This window comes from Salmo salar, chromosome 10 (assembly GCF_965601325.2).
Source record: "Salmo salar chromosome 10, fSalSal1, whole genome shotgun sequence".
NCBI lineage: Eukaryota > Metazoa > Chordata > Actinopteri > Salmoniformes > Salmonidae > Salmo > Salmo salar.
Genome location: NC_138300.1, coordinates 64,120,403 through 64,141,907, shown reverse-complemented (window position 1 = coordinate 64,141,907; position 21,505 = coordinate 64,120,403). Strand labels below are relative to the sequence as shown.

Below are 21,505 nucleotides of genomic sequence, written 5' to 3'. Positions count from 1 at the left end.
TTTCAAAACATTTACCATACATGGTTTGAGACACAATTTAATAGTAAATATATTATATTATATTTACACTGTTGTATTTATTATATTGTATCTCTATACACTAACCTGTCTGCTCTGAGTCGGAGAGGTGTGTGTGTGTGTCTTAGCCAGACACCCAGCTGTGTGTGGTGGTCTTCACCCCAACCCCCTGACTAAACCCCTGGGTGGTCACCATGGGGTCAAAGTTGAAGTCCAACGAGTCTCCATCCATCAGCGTATCATGAAGAACAGACTCCATGTCACACTCAAACCTTTCGATGGACATGTCATCTAGATCACTAGGCAGCCTCTCCTGATGATGATGATGATGGTGGTGATGGCGATGGTGGGACTGGGGATGAGCAGAGCTGTGACCTGGACCTGGTCTCCCATAACAATTAGCACTGCTGCCGTAGTTGGGTGGAGGAGCTCCGCTGTGGTTGGGACTGTGGTTGTGATGGCCTGAAACTGGGTGACCACCACCACTGTGGGGCCGCTGCTGTAGCTGGTGGATGTGTGTCCTGAGGCTGGCTAGACGGGCTGGGCCCCCAGCGTGGTTGAGGCTGGTCAGGGGAATCAGGCCACAGCCGTTCATGGAGGACACAGATGGGTGAGGGCACTGGCCCTGGCTGTGGAAAGGCTGCAGGTGAGGGTGAGGGTGTGGATTTTGAGGGTGGGACTGAGGGTGTTGTGGGTGTTGCTGAGGAGGTGGACTCATCATTTTCACCCCTCCGTGCCCCCCCACCTGTCCCACCTGCCCCTGGCTGCTGTAGTTGGGCAGCATCCGCCCTCCTCCTCCTCGCCCTCTCCCTGACTGGGACACTACTGTCTCCATGGTGGGCATGGCCTCACCCCCACCCCTGCCATGGGGGTCAGCTACGTCAGAGGTCAGCAGCTCCTTAAGGAGCCCAGCGGGGCAGTTGTAATGGCTCCGGAAGGGTGCAAAGGACCCTGGAGGCTTGCTCTCTGGCAGCGTCTGCATGGGGATGGGGGAGAGATGCGGGCTGTTCATGCCTGGCCCAGCCTGGCCATAGAGGCACTTCCTGTAGTCCTGCTGTTGGGGTTGGGGGTTCATGGAGGGGGAGCTATAGGGGCTGTTCTGAAGCATGGAGGAGGGGGAGGACCGGGAGGAGTCGGGCCCAGACCCAGGCCCGCCACATACCACCAGCTGGCCTTGATTCTTGGGGGACAACAGGTTGAGGTTGTCAAGGAGATTCTCCATGACATTCTCTGTTCCGTGGTGACCATGATGATGACCCCCCATGGAGCCGGCCAGGCCCACTTCTGATAGGCTGGGCAGGGTGGCCATGGAGGTAATCTTAGGCCCCACCCCTCCAGGGTAGCCCATATGGACGTCGGCCTCTGATAGGTCGATGTCCTGTTCCAGGAAGGGAGAGCGACGGCCAGAGAGGGTGGAGGCGTCGGAGGAGGCACGCGTCCGGAAGGTAGTCCAGGCCTCGAAGTCATCATTGCTGTGGCTGTGGGAGTTGGGGCTGCCGAGCCACTTGGAGTACTGGGAGCCTCCCGGGCTGTCTGCACCCCCAACTACCCCGTCCTGGAGAGCCACCTGGGGAGACGGGAGAGGGACAGAGGTGAGGTCAGGTAGACAAAGGTACACAGGTGGACAGGCCACTGACACAAGGCTGACGGATGTGCAGAACAACTCTGCACAGTAGCTAAAAGTAGAGATTGTTTTAGTTTCAGCAATTTGTGGCACCTCATATTAACCTATAATGGTCTGAGTGATGATGTCACGCCCTGACCTGAGAGAGAGGGTTTGTTTCTCTATGTGGTTAGGTCAGGTTGTGGGGTGGGCATTCTATGTGTTGTATTTCTTTGTGTTGGGCCGAGTATGGTTCCTAACCAGAGGCAGCTGTCCAGAGGCAGTTGTCTCTGATTAGGAACCATACTTAGGCAGCCTGTTTTTCCTTTGGGTTTTGTGGGTAGTTGTTTTCCGTTTAGTTGTAAGTACCTGACGGAACTGTCTGCTGTCATTTTTGTTTAATTTGTAAAGTGTTCATTCTTTCATTAAACCACAAGATGAACATATTCCATACTGCACCTTGGTCTACTCATTTTGACGCCTGTGACAGATGAGCCTATTCACTTTTCCATATTAACAAACAAACACTGTAGAGATGCTGAAATACAGCTAATGATAGACAGTGTATGTACTGTTCTATTCCTTCCTACCTTCTTCTTGGCAGCCCGCCCTCTGCTCTTGGTAAACTTGCTGTTGTTGTCCATGGAGGCAGCTCTACGTCGGGGGGACTTCCCGCTCTTCCCTCCCTCTGGGTTCAGCATCCACCACGAGCTCTTCCCTGTCCCCTCGTTCTGCACACGAACAAAACGACTGTGGAGGGACAGGTTGTGGCGGATGGAGTTCTGGATGAGAGAGGGAGGGAGAGTTTTGATTTAACATCAAAATAGACATTGGTAATAACACCATTCAGGCTTTACTTGTCTTCAACATTTCAGGATATACTCTATACTCAAATAAAGTCTGTCCTCTGATTTTCGAAAATGGTGTAACTTTGTCTTCCTCCCCAGTATTCGTCCATTAAATAATCCATATCTAACCTGACCTAATGTCCCTACGAAACACTTAATGGTGTGACATGTCAGTGTGTGTTTGAGGAGACAATTCCAACTACTTGTAGATCAATTGTTGCCTCGTTACACCACACACAAACACCACATCACACACACACACGTACACACGCATGCATGTGCACACAAACGTACACACACACACACATCCAGAGACCACACAAGGGCTGCCACAATCCTAGCCACTCAATATGAGCTACATAGGTAAGGCATGGCCTATTGGGCTTGAAAAGGAAAACTAATTTGCCATTTTTTCATATGAGAAGGAGGTGGGAGTGAAATCAAAATAAACAAGCCAGACAGACAGACAGACAGTGCCCTGCTCTACGCTGCATGAATATACACACACCCTTCCTAATGATGTTTTGTCTAGCCAGATTTTTCCACCCTGACGAGACCTGTTGGCAGAACCCCCACTGGGCCTCTGTGGTGAGGGGAGGGAGGGAGTTTAAAAAAATAAAAAAAGATTTCACCTTTATTTAACCAGGTAGACCAGTTGAGAACAAGTTCTCATTTACAACTGCGACCTCGCCAAGATGAAGCAAAGCAGTGCGACACAAACAACACAGAGTTACACATAACACAATAGAAAAATATATATACAGTGTGAACAAATGTAGTAAGATTAGGGAGGTAAGGCAATAAATAGGCCATAGTGGCGAAATAATTACAATTTAGCAATTAAACACTGGAGTGACAGATGTGCAGAAGATGAATGTGCAAGTAGAGATACTGGGGTGCAAAGGAGAAAAGAAAATAACAATATGGGGATGAGATAGTTGGGTGTGCTATTTACAGATTGGCTGTATACAGGTAGAGTGATCAGTAAGTTGCTCTGACAGCTGATGCTTAAAGTTAGTTAGAGAGATATAAGACTCCAGCTTCAGTTATTTTTGTAGTTTGTTCCAGTCACTGGCAGCAGAGAACTGTAAGGAAAGGCATCCAAAGGAGGAGTTGGCTTTGGGGATGACCAGTGAAATATACCTGCTGGAGCACGTGCTATGGGTGGGTGCTGCTATGGTGACCAGTGAGATGAGATAAGGCGGGGCTTTACCTAGCAAAGACTTATAGATGACCTGGAGCCAGTGGGCTTGGCGACGAATATAAAGCGAGGGCCAGCCAACGAGAGCATACAGGTCGCAGTGGTGGGTAGTATATGGGGCTTTGGTGACAAAATGGATAGCACTGTGATAGACTACATCCAATTTGCTGAATAGAGTGTTGGAGGATATTTTGTAAATGACATCGCCGTAGTCAAGGATCATTAGGATAGTTCGTTTTACGAGGGTATGTTTGGCAGCATGATTGAAGGATGCTTTGTTGCGAAACTGGAAGCCTATTCTAGATTTAATTTTGGATTGGAGATGTTTAATGTGAGTCTGGAAGGGGAGTTTACAGTCTAACCAGACACCTAGGTATTTATAGTTGTCCACATATTCTAAGTCAGAACCGTCCAGAGTAGTGATGCTAGACGGGCGGGCAGGTGCGGGCAGCGATCGGTTGAAGAGCATGCATTTAGTTTTACTAGCATTTAAGAGCAGTTCGAGGCCACGGAAGGAGTGATTTATGGCATTGAAGCTTGTCTGGAGGTTTGTTAACGCAGTGTCCAAAGAAGGGCCAGAAGTATACAGAATGGTGTTGTCTGCGTAGAGGTGGATCAGGGAATCACCAGCGGCAAGAGCGACATCATTGATGTATACAGAGAAAAGAGTCGTCCCGAGAATTTAACCCTGTGGCACCCCCATAGAGACTGCCAGAGGTTCGGACAACAGGCTCTCCGATTTGACACACTGAACTCTATCTGAGAAGCAGTTGGTGAACCTGGCTGAGGTGCACCCATGACCAGCTCGCAAACCAGATTGCATAGCGGAGAAGGTACAGTGGGATTTGAAATGTTCGGTGATGTTTGTTAACTTGGCTTTCAAAGACTTTAGAAAGGCAGGGTAGGATAGATATAGGTCTGTAACAGTTTCCGTCTAGTGTCTCCCCCTTTGAAGAGGGGGATGACCGTGGCAGCTTTCCAATCTTTAGGGATCTCAGACGATACGAAAGAGAGGTTGAGGCCGATATGTAAAGCGTATTAAAGAGCAGTGATACTATCAAGAGCAGTGTGCGGGTTTCTTCTTTTTTCTCAACTTACGTCTGCGGAAAATTAAAGTTTATAGATAGATTTCCCAAAGAAGCATCACGGTGTGCATGGATAGTAACGTTAGCAGCAGCAGGAGGTGGCGGCGCCAGGATGATGTGTAGCACACGGGTAAGTTGTTTATCAAGTTAACCATCTATTCTAGGTAATGTCAGGTAGCTAAGCTTACTTGCTAATGAACTGATTCTATGATGACTGGTCTAATTTCTATAATTCCTAACCTCAGATACACAGACCTGTGAAAGATGGTAAACCCTGACTGCGGCTAAAGGACCCAATGAAAGTCCCAAGTCCTGGAGAGACTGAAGGGTATATCGCCAATGGGATGTATACTGTATACTACTGGTTTAATGTTATAATTGGTTGTAAGGAATACAAAAATACTCTTAAAAGAAACAATGCATAGACCTAGAACATGCATGGCGATCTAGCTACCGGGTGTTCAGGTTTCTGTTCCAGACCATCCCTGATATCCAGCTTATTATTTGTATTAGACACTATTATTTGAACTATTCAATATTCTCTTGTTTTGGAGTAAGATTAATGTCTAAACCCACTAACGATTTACATAGACGTTCTTTGTATGTATGAGTGTTTAATTAAGTATAGTGGATTTTTTTGGTCATTGAACATTCACTGTTTCTGTTTTATTTGGTTGTCACTCACTCTCATTTTGTCTGATGATATTGCACAGATTTGCAGCTGCAGCTGATGTCCTTGATCATTGCTGTGGTTGTAACAATCCCTGTATGGCTAACCTAGGATGCAACCCCGGTCCACAACAACACTACATACCCACAAAGCAGCGTCTATTACCATACCAAAACCACAATCTTGGTTGGGCTAGGATAACAGTACCTTAGGTCTCAGGGCGGGTGACATAACCACACCATGGCTACTAGGGCATTCTCACTGTCTTTCCTTGATTATTTGCATCCTATCTCCTCAACTGTATTGTATTGCAACTGTATTAGAGGAGAAGGTACAAAGTCCCTCCCCTCTGACCTTCTTCTCCAATGGGTTTTTAGAAAGAGACTAGGAGAGCAATCGAGTAAGGATGAATTGAGAAAGAGCCTAGCACTCACCTGTCAACTAGCTCACATGTGATACACGCTCACCCCTCTTCTACAGTCACTGACCTCGTCCTCCTCCGCATCAACCTCAGCAGCCAGCAGAGCAGCCTGTGTGAACTGAGTCAATCTAGCACCCACAGAATACATTTTGTGGGTATTTAATTCTGCTACATTGACTCTGAACAAACAGTCGGTGGCTGATTTATACTGTCGCTGGCATAGGAGGAGGTGAAAGGGTTGTGACTGTAGTGGAGGTGAGCTGCATGTGAGTTCTAGTAGCCAATGAGATGTGATGTCATCCCCCTTGGGACTTGAAGTAGTGTATCTTCCTGTCTATCATGACGGTATCTATATTTTAATACTGTAAGCATCTCGGCTGCGGGAGGATCTCCTCCTGCAACTTTGCACCGATTTGCTTCATTCTGCTACACTCATTGTCCTCCTTCTCCAGTGGTTAGCATGCTAGCTACAAGTATAATTTGATTAGGGTTTGCGTCCTGGCCTGGTCAGGTCAGCCATACAAAGATCGAACTCACACATTACATAGCTGCTTTGCAGCCCATGTAAAAGTTACCCTTCACAGTGGTCATTCTCCAGGGGATTTTTCTTTGATTTTTCTCTTGCCTCCACTATTCGTGCTCTACCCTTTTGGTTACAGTGGATGTGAGATTATTTATGGCGTACATGCCCAATGCAGACATGATTGGATTAGTATTGGCCTCGTAGGCACTTGTACATGTGGCTTGTCATTTGAAACAGCAAATCCTCACACATTGTTTACATTTTGCTGAGATGTTTTCTCCATTTGAAATTATACTATTAGATATAGGAAACTCACTTACACATCTGAGATAACCTGTGTATGTTAATCATTTGCTAATAACTTGAAAGACAAGAAAAGTCTGATTGATAATGGCAATATCAGTGCTTTTTTTCATTAGACAGTTAATGAGGCTAACCATGTTGAAGGATACCAGACTTGACTCCTACAGCTACTGTACATGCCATCATGACATGGATTAGTGCAAGCCCGGTCTTAAGGATGGCTTTCTCAGTAGAGAGACATTATTAGCAAATGTCACTATCATGAGGGTGTGCATAAAGGAATATTTTAAGGTTCATTTTATTTAATTTCAAAATACATGATGGTTGAAATAAAGTTGCAATTTATTTGCTTCATGTAATGCATCATCCTGGTGTAATTAATATGCAGTTCAACATTACCACAAGGTGACAGCGCTAGCATTGGTATTATAAACTATACTACATGTAAACAAACAACTAGCTTGGTCTCGTAACGTGACGTTTATAATACGTGCCTAGCACAAGCTAGCGGTTCATTAAAACTACAGTATGTTTCTTAATTGAAACTAAGTGGGCAGTACAACTGGTTAAAATATAGTTGCGTTTTGGAGGAAACCGATAAAGAGCTAGGAGAGAGATTAGTGAGGGGGAGAGAGAGGTCGATAGTGGGGTAATTACTGCTTCTAGCTAACTTTGATGTAGCTAAACAATGTCGCCGTCAAACATTGGACTCGTATGCTAGCTACATTTAGTTTAGTTATATTGTTGGCTGTCGTGAGATAAATTAATCTACCTAGCTGGCTTAAAAAGTAAGCTGATCTTTGTCTACCTTAACAATGCTAGCTCTGGTTATTTGCTGTGCTAGCCAAATGTAACACCATTAGATTAATCTGATAATAAATGGGAAATAAACATTTTCTGATGATTTTGTTTAGTGGATCTGGTAGCAACAAGTCAATGTGTGTATATAATTAATTTGTTACATTTTTGGGTTGGATCAATAAATACTAACTTATAATTTTGTGCTAGCTAGCCAACTAACTAGGTAGTTAGCAATTATGGTGAGCTGCAGGATTGGATGTTTACTGGGGAACGTCTTGGTTGCGCTTGCATATAGAACGTGTTATTGTTTTGACAGTTGAAAAGGTTCTAGAACCTTGTATACAATCTAAAAATATGTGTAGATCTTTGAGGTGTTTTCTCTGAGCCAGAGAGGGAGGGGAGGTGCTAGTGCTAGCCTTGCGGTGTGATTTAAAAAGAAACAAAACTGAGAGCAAAATAGTGGGGTTTTAACATTTCAGTCACAGCACACATACACACGAATATGCATACACACACAACCAGTGGTTGTAATCCTTTTCACAATAGCTCTGAGTAACACGTTTCCTGTAGAGCTCCACCCTGTTTCACCTGTACAACCCTCTCCCACTCATCTATCAACTCCCCCTCAGACACACACGCATGCACATGCGCACACACACACACACCCTAACTGCCTACACCATCAAACAGAGAGAAAATAGAGAGAGAGAAAGAACAAAGGGAGGGGAAAATATCAAAAAAAGGTTTTCTTTTTACAGGCGGGCCGGGCAGCATTACAAAAGACACCCAGAGAAACAGTTTGAAGAGCTCAGTAAACGACAATGGAAATAGTTCCCCACACAAATCCTTTCTCCGTCAAAAACACAAAAATGAAGAACATAACTGACAAACAATATAGCTAGATGACAGTAAGTTGAGTTACATTTTCACTACCGGTCAAAAGTTTTAGAACACCTACTCATTCAAGGGTTTTTCTTTATTTGTACTATTTTCTACATTGTAGAATAATAGTGAATACATCAAAACTATGAAATAACATATGGAATCATGCAGTAACCAAGAAAGTGTTAAATAACTCAAACTATATTTTATATTTGAGATTCTTCAAATAGCCACCCTTCGCCTTGATGATAGCTTTGCACACACTTGGCATTCTCTCAACCAGCTTCATGAGGTAGTCACCTGGAATGCATTTCAATTAACAGGTGTGCCTTCTTAAAAGTTAATTTGTGGAATTTATTTTCATCTTAATGCGTTTGAGCCAATCAGTTGTGTTGTGACTAGGGTACACAGAAGATAGCCCTATTTGGTAAAAGACCAAGTCCATATTATGGCAAGAACAGCTCATGTAAGCAAAGAGAAACGACAGTCCATCATAACTTTAAGACATGAAGGTCAGTCAATCTGGAAAATTTCAAGAACTTTTAAAGTTTCTTCAAGTGCAGTCGCAAAAACCATAAAGCGTTATGATGAAACTGGCTCTCATGAGGACCGCCACAGGAATGGAAGACCCAAAGTTACCTCTGCTGCAGAAGATAAGTTCATTAGAGTTACCAGCCTCAGAAATTGTAGCCCAAATAAATGCTTCACAGAGTTCAAGTAAAGAACACATCTCAACATTAACTGCAATGTTTTTCAGTCACAAGAGAATATATACTGTATGAAAACAACGTTATAGTTTTTTGGTGATGTGACAATGACAGGTGAATAGTTAGTCCCATCTGGAGTATGTGACAATAAAACTTTTTTTTCTCTCTTCCAGCCCGACTTGGCTAGGCCAGTGGGTTTTGTGAGGTAAGATCTGATTAGCCTGGCAACGCTGTCTCCACATGACTCACTTCCCTTCTGTGTGTGTGTGTGTGGGTTGAGTTGAGTTGAAGACAGTAAGTACTGGAGTAACCCTGCAAACAATAATGAGGCATTAGGACGTCCCCGGGATGTCACAAAATGGCCACCTAAAGTCATCAGGACTTTTTGTCATGGTTGCATGGAGGTTTTGCCTAGTTCCCAGTTAGTCCCGGGGACATTTTTGAGACACTGTGTCATGGTCCCCTGGAGGTCTTTGTTCTTTGTCACCTGATGGTCACAAAGAACCCCTCCCCACACAAAAAATGGTTATTTATTTACCCAGGGCACACACACCCTAGTTTCATTTTACATCACCCCTTGTTACTCTTGCCAAGCCCATCAAGACCCTGATTGGTTGACCAAACTGATCCAGTCACACCCACAGCATTCAATACAATGTTTTCAACTTACATATTTGACACACATGATGTAAGTTTATTCATACAGTACTTATTATTTAACATGTCCTCCCCTTGGATTTGAACTCACAACCTCTTGATTCACAGCATTCCAAACCTCCTGCTACACCACCATGTCTACATCAATGACTGATGGCCTTTTCCTACACGTTTCACATGTAAGTAAATCTCAGCTCTGGTAAAAATACACTGAAGAAAAACTATTACATTTACCATAGTGATTCAGGAGTAACATTAAAACTGAATGATATGCTCCACCAACAACTCTACTGAAACCTCAAACTCAAATTGCTGAAATTAGTAAATTAAATCAGTGACAGAATAGTCAGATTACCTGATAACTAAAATAGCAGTGCAGATGACATTATTTTGCTAAGTGCAGAGATGTATTATAAGTAATGAATGTGGTTTGGGACACCTGGGACCTGGGACCATCACGTGACAAAAACCTTCAGGGGACAATGACAGAACGTCCAAAAAACGTCCTCGGGGACGTCCCTGGGACAAACCGGGATCTAGACAAAACCTACCAAGAAAGTTAATGTGACCTTAAGGGGATCATAGCACAACGTCCCAAGAAAATCCTAAAAAAACTCCCCTGGGACAAACCGGGAACTATATAAAGGTCCCCCAGAGAATGTTGCTTTCGAACCATCCTAAGGACTAGTAAAATTAAAGTTGTGAGAACGTCCTAAAAAGGTCCTGACATGGTCCTCAGTGACACGCTGAGAACTTACAGGGAAGATCACAAAGGTCCCCCAGAGAACATTCCCTTGGGACTATCACTCAATGTTCTTATAATGTTCTTAGAACAATCCTAATAAATAAAATAAAATCTCAGAATGTCATTGGGATAACAAAACGTTGAAACCCTTAAGGGACCAAATGGTAACATCACCAAATGTCATCAGGACATCCCCTGCTTGCTGGGAAGAGCTTAAAGAGAACGAACACACACACACACACACACACACACACACACACACACACTCAATGACCACCGTTCCCTTTTTTTGTTCTAGCAAACTGTAAGGTCAGCAGAAGGATGTAAGGGGCAACAACAGCACATACTCAAGTTTTAAGTTCCAAAGTTGTATTGTCACGTGCACAAACACAGCGAAATGCCTTTCTTGTATGCTCTTTCCCAACAATGCCGTAATCAATAACAGTAGTACTATAAAATAAAGTAGAACAAAAACAGACGAGAAATAGAAATAAGAAGAACACAAGAAAGGAAGTAAGCTACATTACATGACCAAAAATTATGTGGACACCTGCTCATCAAACATCTCATTCCAAAATCATGGGCATTAATGTGTGCCACTCTTCTGGCAAGGCTTTCCACTACATGTTAGAATATTCCATTAAGCCACAAGAGCAATTGTGAGGTCGGGCACTGATGTTGGGCGATTAGGCCTGGCTGTGCACGGGGGAATTGTCATGCAGGAAAGGGCCTTCCGCAAAAGTTGGAAACACAGAATTGTCTGGAATGTCATTGTATGCTGTAGCGTTAAGATTTCCCTTCACTGGAACTAAGGGGCCAAGCCTGAACCAAGACAAACAGCCCCAGACCATTATTCCTCCTCCACCAAATTTTACAGTTGGCACTAGAGGTCGACCGATTATGATTTTTCACCGCCGATACCGATACCGGTTATTGGAGCACCAAAAACGCCGATACCGATTAATCGGCCAATTTTTTTTTACCTTTATTTGTAATAATGACAATTAAAACAATACTGAATGAACACTTATTTTAACTTAATATAATACATCAATAAAATCTATTTAGCCTCAAATAAATAATGAAACATGTTCAATTTGGTTTAAATAATGCAAAAACAAAGTGTTGGAGAAGAAAGTAAAAGTGCATTATGTGCCATGTAAGAAAGCTAACATTTAAGTTCCTTGCTCAGAACATGAGAACATATGAAGCTGGTGGTTCCTTTTAACATGAGTCTTCAATATTCCCAGGTAAGAAGTTTTAGGTTGTAGTTATTATAGGAATTATAGGACTATTTCTCTCTACACGATTTGTATTTCATATACCTTTGACTATTGGATGTTCGTATAGGCACTTTAGTATTGCCAGTGTAACAGTATAGCTTCTGTCCCTCTCCTCGCTCCTACCTGGGCTCAAACGAGGAACACATCGACAACAGCCACCCTCGAAGCAGCGTTAGCCATGCAGAGCAAGGGGAACAACTACTCCAAGTCTCAGAGCGAGTGACGTTTGAAACGCTATTAGCGCGCACCCCGCTAACTAGCTAGCCATTTCATATCGGTTACACCAGCCTAATCTTGGGAGTTGATAGGCTTGAAGTCATAAACAGCGCAATGCATTGCGAAGAGCTGCTGGCAAAACGCATGAAAGTGCTGTTTTGAATGAATGCTTACAAGCCTGCTGGTGCCTACCATCGCTCAGTCAGACTGCTCTATCAAATCATAGACTTAATTATAACATAATAACACACAGAAACACGAGCCTTAGGTCATTAATATGGTCGAATCCGGAAACTATCACGTTTATTCTTTCAGTGAAATACGGAACCGTTCCGTATTTTATCTAACGGGTGGCATCCCTAAGTCGAGCCAGGAGGCCCAAACTGTTGCATATATCCTGACTCTGCGTGCAATGAACGGAAGAGAAGTGTCACAATTGCACCTGGTTAATATTGCCTGCTAACCTGGATTTCTTTTAGCTAAATATGCAGGTTTAAAAATATATACTTCTGTGTATTGATTTTAAGAAAGACATTGATGTTTATGGTTAGGTACAGTCGTGCAACGATTGTGCTTTATTCGCAAATGCGCTTTTGTTAAATCATCCCCCGTTTGGCGAAGTCGGCTGCCTTTGTTAGGAAGAAATAGTATTCACAGTTCGCAACGAGCCAGGCGGCCCAAACTGCTGCATATACCCTGACTCTGTTGCAGAGGTGACACATTTTCCCTAGTTAAAAGAAATTCATGTTAGCAGGCAATATTAGCTAAATATGCAGGTTTAAAAATATATACTTGTGCATTGATTTTAAGAAAGACATTGATGTTTATGGTTAGGTACAAGTTGGAGCAACGGCAGTCCTTTTTCGCGAATGCGCACCGCATCGATTATATGCAACGCAGGACAGGCTAGATAAACTAGTAATATCATCAACCATGTGTAGTTAACTAGTGATTATGATTGATTGGTTGATTGTTTTTTATAAGATAAGTTTAATGCTAGGTAGCAACTTACCTTGGCTTCTTACTACATTCGCGTAACAGGCAGGCTCCTCGTGGAGTGCAATGTAAAGCAGGTGGTTAGAGCGTTGGACTAGTTAACCGTAAGGTTGCAAGATTGAATCCACAAGCTGACAAGGTAAAGATCTGTCGTTCTGCCCCTGAACAAGGCAGTTAACCCACCGTTCCTAGGCCGTCATTGAAAATAAGAATGTGTTCTTAACTGACTTGCCTAGTTAAAAAATATTTATAAAAAAAAAATATATATATATATATATATATATATATATATCTTTTTTATTTTTATTTTTTTTTCCAATCGGCAAATCGGTGGCCAAAAATACCGATTACTGATTGTTATGAAAACTTGAAATTGGCCCTAATTAATCGGCCATTCAGATTAATCGGTCGACCTCTAGTTGGCACTATGCATTGGGGACGGTAGTGTTCTCCTGGCATCTGCCAAACCCAGCTTTGTCCGTTGGACTACCAGATGGTGAAGCGTGATTCATCACTCCAGAGAACGCGTTTCCACAGTCCAATGGCGGCGAGCTTTACACCACTCTTAGTGTGCGGTTGCTCGGCCATGGAAACCCATTTCATGAAGCTCCCGATGAACAGTTCTTGTGCCGACGTTGCTTCCAGAGGCAGATTGGAACTCCATAGTCAGTGTTGCAACTGATGACAGACGACGATTGCACGCTACGTGCTTCAGCCCTCGGCACTCCCATTCTCTGAGCATGTGTGGCCTACCACTTCGCAGCTGAGCTGCTGTTGTTCCTAGATGTTTCCATTTACAGTTGACTGGGGCAGCTCTAGCAGGGCAGAGATTTAACACACTGACTTGTTTGAAAGGTGCCATGTTGAAAGTCACTTAGCCCTTCAGTAAAGCCATTCTACTGCCAATCTTTGTCTATGGAGATTGCATGGGCGTGCGCTCGATTTTATACACCTATCAGCAACGGGTGTGGATGAAATAGCTGAATCCACTAATTTGAAGCGGTGTCCAGATACTTTTGTATATAAACTCAGCAAAAAAATAAACGTCCCTTTTTCAGGACCCTGTCATTCAAAGATAATTCGTAAAAATCCAAATAACTTCACAGATCTTCATTGTAAAGGGTTTAAACACTGTTTCCCATGCTTGTTCAATGAACCATAAACAATGAATGAACATGCACCTGTGGAACGGTTGTTAAGAAACTAACAGCTTACAGACGGTAGGCAATTAAGGTCACAGTTATGAAAACTTAGTACACAAAAGAGGCCTTTCTACTGACTCTGAAAAACACCAAAAGAAATATGCCCAGGGTCCCTGCTCATCTGCGTGAACGTGCCTTAGGCATGCTGCAAGGAGGCACGAGGACTGCAGATGTGGCCAGGGCAATAAGTTGCAATGTTCGTACTGTGACTCGCCTAAGACAGCGCTACAGGGAGACAGGACGGACAGCTGATCATCCTCGCAGTGGCAGACCACGTGTAACAACACCTGCACACGATCGGTACATCCGAACATCACACCTGCGGGACAGGTAAAGGATGGCAACAACAACTGCCCGAGTTACACAAGGAACGCACAATCCCTCCATCAGTGCTCAGACTGTCCTCAATAGGCTGAGAGAGGCTTGTAGGCCTGTTGTAAGGCAGGTCCTCACCAGACATCACCAGCAACGTCGCCTATGGGCACAAATCCACCGTCGCTGGACCAAACAGGACTGGCAAAAAGTGCTTTTCACTGATTGTTGGATTCGCGTTTATCGTCGAAGGAATGAGTGTTACACCGAGGCCTGTACGATTTGGAGGTGGAGGATCCGTCGTGGTCTGGGGCGGTGTGTCACAGCATCATCGGACTGAGCTTGTTGTCATTGCAGGCAATCTCAACGCTGTGCGTTACAGGGAAGACATCCTCCTCCCTCATATGGTACCCTTCCTGCAGGCTCATCCTGACATGACCCTCCAGCATGACAATGCCACCAGCCATAGTGCTCGTTCTGTGCATGATTTCCTGCAAGACAGGAATGTCAGTATTCTGTCATGGCCAGCGAAGAACCCGGATCTCAATCCCATTGAGCACGTCTGGAACCTGTTAGATCGGAGGGTGAGGGCTAGGGCCATTCCCCCCAGGAATTTCCGGGAACTTGCAGGTGCCTTGGTGGAAGAGTGGGGTAACATCTCACAGCAAGAACTGGTAAATCTGGTGCAGTCCATGAGGAGGAGATGCAATGCGGTGCTTAATGCAGCTGGGGGCCACACCAGATACTGACTGTGACTTTTGATTTTGACCCCCCTTTGTTCAGGAACACATCTGTTAGTCACGTGTCTGTGGAAGTTGTTCAGTTTATGTCTCAGTTGTTGAATCTTGTTATGTTCATACAAATATTTACACAAGTTTGCTGAAAATAAACGCAGTTGACAGTGAGAGGACGTTTGTTTTTTTGCTGAGTTTATAGTGTATATACAGTGTCAGTGCCAATACCATATTTACAATATGCAGGGATACTGGACTGGTAGGGGTAGAGATACATAATAATAATAATTTATTACATTCGTAAAATGTGCTTTTCATTTTACAAGAATAGTCTCAAAGTGCATAAATAAAATAAAAATGATCAAATATACACTCAGAGGCCAGTTTTATAGGTACACCCATCTAGTACCAGGTTTGACACCCCTTTGCCTACAGAACATTCTGAATTCTCTGGGGCATGTATTCTACAAGGTTTGGCATTCAAACGTTTCTCAATTGGTATCAAGGAACCTAATGTGTGCCAGGAAAGCATTCCCAACACCATTACACCACCAGCCTGTACCGTTGACACCAGGCAGGATGGGGCCATGGACTCATGCTGTTTACGTCAAATCCTGACTCTGTCATCAGCATGACGCAACAGGAACTGGGCATGTTTTCTCCCACAGGACTGCTGCTGACTGAATGTTTTTTGTTTGTCGCATCACTTTCTGTAAAAAGGGATATATGATAAACAGAGTAGCAGCAGCGTATATGATGATTATATGTGAGTGTGTGTGTGGGTGTGTGTAGAGTCAGTATGAATGTCTGTGCGTTTTATGTGTGTGAGAAAATGAAGTGTGTGTTTGTGTTGGAGTGTCAGTGTGAGTGTGCGTGAGTGAGTGTGTAGAGTCCTGTGATTGTGCATAGAGTCAATATACACTACCGTTCAAAAGTTTGGGGTCACTTAGAAATGTCCTTGTTTTTTAAAGAAAAGCACATTTTTTGTCCATTAAAATAATATCAAATTGATCAGAAACACAGTGTAGACATTGTTAATGTTGTATATGACTATTGTAGCTGGAATCAGCAGATTCTTTTATGGAATATCCACATAGGCGTACAGAGGTCCACTATCAGCAACCATCACTCTCGTGTTCGAATGGCACGTTGTGTTAGCTAATCCAAGTTTATCATTTTAAAAGGCTAATTGATCATTAGAAAAGCCTTTTGCAATTATGTTAGCACAGCTGAAAACTGTTGTGCTGATAAAAGAAGCAATACAACTGGCCTTCTTTAGACTAGTTGAGTATCTGGTGCATCAGAATTTGTGGGTTCGATTACAGGCTCAAAATGGCCAGAAACAAAGAACTTTCTTCTGAAATTCATCAGTCTATTCTTGCTCTGAGAAATGAAGGCTATTCCATGTGAGAAATTGCCAAGAAACTGAAGATCTCGTACAATGCTGTGTACTACTCCCTTCACAGAACAGCGCAAACTGTCTCTAACCAGAATAGAAAGAGGAGTGGGAGGCCCCGATGCACAACTGAGCAAGAGGACAAGTACATTAGAATGTCTAGTTTGAGAAACAGATGCCTCACAAGTCCTCAACTGGCAGCTTCATTAAATAGTACCCGCAAAACACCAGTCTCAACGTCAACAGTGAAGAGGCGACCCCCGGGTTGCTGGCCTTCTAGGCAGAGTTGCAAATAAAAAGCTAAGTCAGGCCAGAGCTCTGATCGAGGCAGCAATACATCCTTCATCCACAGTTAAATACATACAGTTATTTGGTCATGGGTGATGCCCAGAGAGAGGGGTGTTGGACTGGGACAGGAGAGTAGGTGTGGAGGCCTGCAGGTCTGGGCTTCCAGGGAGTAAGCTGGACTCTCAGGCCCAGGGAGAGGGAAGGCAGGGAAGCAGGGGCCAGAAACAGAGTGGGCCCGTCCTCTTGGACTGTGAGTCAGGCCTGGGGGCAGAGTCAGGCCTGACTCACTGTGGCCTTCCTGGAAGTCGAAGTGTCACAAGGCACATGCAGGGGCCCCCAGATGGGGCACTCAGAGTCAGAGCAAGGGCGGCCGGACTCGGGCAGGGCCCCTCTCTGGCACGGAAAGTGCATAGTTGGACTTAGGCTGTTGAGCGTAGAGTTGGGACTCTATGAACAGAAAAGCGAGCATGTTACCAGGTGCACAGAGCCTGTTATTGGTTACCAGGTGCACAGTGCGCATTTGGGTCACCAGGTGCTGGTGGTTCATGACAGCGGGGCAATAGAGTTATTTGTGGCCGGGAGAGGGCTGCTTGAGTGTGGGGGCCCAGGTTCGCCTTGGGGCGAGGTTGTGGAGGTGGCTGAGCCCTGGCCGGGACGCGGTGATGGGTGATGCCCAAAGAGATCCAAGGAGGGTGAGGTAGGAGTCAGGACCAACAGCGGTGCTTTGACAGTAGAAGAGGTCACCAGGTCCGTGGGAGCCTGCCTGGAGGTCAGGTAGACCCCAGGGAGAAGGCCTATGTAAATAGGTGTGTGTGACACTGTCCTTCAGGAGAGAAGAGCAGGCAGCATCTGTGGAGGTTGGCTGTTCTGTCCCCCCTTTTTCTGGCTTACTGGGCCTCTAGTGAGTGGAGGGCTGGCTGAGGCCTAGATCTAGGTGACTGGGGGAGTGACACTTTCCTTCTGGGGGGCAGAGTAAGTTCCGTGGATCAGGGCAGGAAGCTGGCTGGATGGAGTGCCCCTCTCTGGGTCTCACCCTATAGTTACCAACTTTCGAACAAGACCTATCCATCCCCCGGAACGCCTTCCCCCCACCTCCTCCACCCCTGCTGTCCTCGCCTTATCCTATATTACACTTTATCCCAAAATGGATTTGATTATGGGAAAATGCACATCTAGACATGCTCTTGTGTGCCAGTTATTAATGGTTAAAGTTCAACTTCGGGGATGGGAGATTTGACCACCCCTGGCAGGCCGACGACCCTGTGGTGTGCGGGGCTTATGTTGACAGACAGGCCTGTGTGGTGGTCAGGTACTCCGGGCCCCCCCCTCCCTGGGTCTCCGCCAAACCGGCCATGAATGCCCAGCCCACCCCCAAGGGCCCCTGGAGCTATCCCCCCCAGCTGCACATGGTAGCCTGTTCGGTCACCAGGTCAGACCCGGCGCCAGGGGGCAGATGAAATCAGCGAGAGGGCTACATTTTGGGGGGTTCTTGCATTGGAATTATATTGAATTCTGCTTATATCACACTATACCACAATAAACATAAAGTTGAAATGCAGAGACTCCGAGACCACTGAGTGCCTATGAAGTGACAGGTTGGTGTGTAATCTGTAGCCCATCTCCGCCGCGCTGTGTCAGCGTAAAATAAGGGCATTCAAGTACAAGATTCAGCAGGAGGCTGAACAGGCAGGTACAGTAGAGGTGCAAATGAGTGTTGGATATATTTACACAGCGCTGGTGTTTCAAAGATGACGGTAATATTTACAAAGTTCTGACATCAAAATGTCAGCATTCAAAAGAAAAAGCCTCTTAACCAACAAAGCACATGTGGGGTCTACCAGGCTCAGATACTGCCGCTCCTTACCCAAAACATTACTAACTAGCTGGAACATCCTCAAATGGGCACTTAAATACACTCTATATGCAAAAGTATGTGGACACCCCTTCAAATTAGTGGATTTGTCTATTTCAGCCACATCCGTTGCTGACAGGTGTATAAAATCAAGCACACAGTCATACAATCTCCATAGACAAACATTGGCAGTAGAATGGCCTTACTGAAGAGCTCAGTGACTTTCAACGTGGCACCGTCATAGGATGCCACCTTTCCAACAAGTCAGTTTGTCCAATTTCTGCCCTGCTAGAGCTGCCCCAGTCAACTGTAAGTGCTGTTATTGTGAAGTGAAAATGTCTAGGAGCAACAACGGCTCAGATGCAAAGTGGTAGGCCACACAAGCACACAGAACCGTACCGCCGAGGGCTAAAGCGCGTAGCGTGTAAAAATCATCAATCGGTGGTAACACTCACTACCGAGATCCAAACTCCCTCTGGAAGTAACGTCAGCAAAGAACTGTTCGTCGGGAGCTTCATGAGTGATGAGAGTGGAGTGATGAATCACGCTTCGCCATCTGGCAGTCCGATGGACGAATCTGTGTTTGACGGATGCCAGGAGAAAGCTACCTGCCCCAATGCATAGTTCCAACTGTAAAGTTTGGTGGTGGAGGAATAATGGTCTTGGGCTGTTTTTCATGGTTTGGGCTAGGACCCTTAGTTCTATTGAAGGGAAATCTTAACGCTACAGCATACAATGACATTCTAGACGATTCTGTGCTTCCAACTTTGTTGCAACAGTTTGGGGAAGGCCCTTTCCTGTTTCAGCATGACAATGCCCCCGTGCACACAGTGAGGTCCATACAGAAATGGTTTGTAAAGATCGGTGTGGAAGATCTTGACTGGCCTGCACAGAGCCCTGACCTGAACCCAATCAAACACCTTTGGGATGAATTGGAACGCCGACTGCGAGCCAGGCATGATTGCTCAACATCAGTGCATGACCTCCTAATGCTCTTGTGGCTTAATGGAAGCAAGCCCACGCAGCAATGTTCCAACATCTAGTGGAAAGCCTTCCCAGAAGAGTGGAGGCTGTTATAGCAGCAAAGGGGGACCAACTCCATATTAATGCCCATGATTTTGGAATGAGATGTTCGACGAGCAGGTGTCCACATACTTTTGCTCATGTAGTGTACATTTGGCCACACCTATTCTTGGCGCGCAGGCCAGGTATATCTATGCACGCTAAAGCGTGCACGTTCACACAACATTAAACATGACAGACAAACCGGACACATGCTCTCCAAACAAAAACAACAAAGAAATTGACAGTAAACTAGTAAATGCAATTAAATAAGCCAAAAGTTATTCATCACAAGTGTTGTGCAGTTTCTGAGCTATCCAAACAACATTTCCACTTGGAGAATGAGAATGGTATGAATGTATATTATAATGAATGAATTATAAAAAGGGACAGTCTAGCTCTTGGGCTTTGGTGCAGCAGGCAGCCATTTGGGACCTGGGTTCCCAGGTCCAGGGATCATTATACTTGAACCAGACTACGCAGAAAGCACTCTACCTGTTGAGAGTTCACTAAATCCGCCTTGAAACTTCCTCTAGAGACTGTAAACAAGGTGGCTTTCCACCGAGTGCACAGACTTGGAGCTCGGAGCGACAAGACCAAATTTGAACACTACCAACAAAAGGAGCTGATCAAAAGCAGCGGAAGGGAGCTTAAAGGGACCAAATTTGGTCTCAATTACCAATTTCCAAGGGAGATAAACGAACGGCGTAAAGGCAACAGAGGGAGAAGGGCAAGCGTGCCTTTCTCATTGTGAACAAACTCTTTATAGATGGACAGCTCTACCGAGACAGCTCCATAACACCATGGCTGTACTAAATTCTACGGGGACATCAGGCTCCAGAAAAAATTATGGGGACTGTAAAAATATCTGAACACTATGAAGTTGATACGTGCACACACACTCAATTACACGCTCGCTTACGGTCGCATACACTCTGTCACGACCGTCTAGGACCAGTGGAGATGTGGAATCAGGAGCAGGAGACAGAGGGCCGGAGCAACTGTGTTTTAATAATAATAGTAACACGCAATAGCCGTAGGGCACCAGGCGCGTGGCGAAGTCTGCCAGGGGAAAACACCTTCCCAAAATAAGCGCACTGGGAAAAAAAAGCGCACGGGGCGCAGCCCGGCAATATAATAGACAATAACAGTTTACAATCACAACTGTCCTGAGTGGACAATAAACAATCCCGCACGAGAACCCCAACTGAAAATACACACTAAATAACCCCCCACTAATGACAAACACAAAACAGGTGCGAGATAGACAGACAAAACCAAAAGACACAGAAACAACGATCGGTGGCAGCTAATAGGCCGGCGACGACGACCGCCGAGCGCCGCCCGACCGAGGAGGGGCGCCACCTTCGTTAGATACTGTGACACACACACACACACACTTGATCTCTCACTCTTATCTCACTCTATCTTCTCTCCTCTCTCTATTGTTGAGAACTTTTCTATAATTTAATATATTTTTTGGTTGCCTATTTTTTGTATGTCTTTGCCTACATGTTTATCTATGTTTACAACAAGCAATGGGAAGATATCAGAACAAGGATGTTGGGAAATAATAACATATTGTATGGGATACATTTGTACTGTAGTGAAGCCGTCTCTATAGTAATGCAAGGTCTCTTTCATAATCATGTGAAACGTCAATTACTATGGAAATACTGGGATGTTTTTTTCTATGAGAG

The 21,505-nt window shown here is 44.9% G+C and overlaps 1 protein-coding gene across 1 annotated transcript in view; it reads right to left on the bottom strand.

Annotated features, from left to right (window-relative positions):
- The window catches only part of LOC106560693 (forkhead box protein O1-A), an 80,079-nt gene that overhangs the window by 8,136 nt on the left and 50,438 nt on the right, over positions 1-21,505 (bottom strand). Inside the window, exons 2-3 of the mRNA XM_014123816.3 lie at positions 2,212-2,403; positions 106-1,585 (exon numbers count right to left, since the gene is read on the bottom strand). Coding sequence (XP_013979291.1) covers positions 143-1,585; positions 2,212-2,403 — 1,635 coding nt within the window. The 3' untranslated portion in view covers positions 106-142. The remainder of the gene's footprint in view (positions 1-105; positions 1,586-2,211; positions 2,404-21,505) is intronic.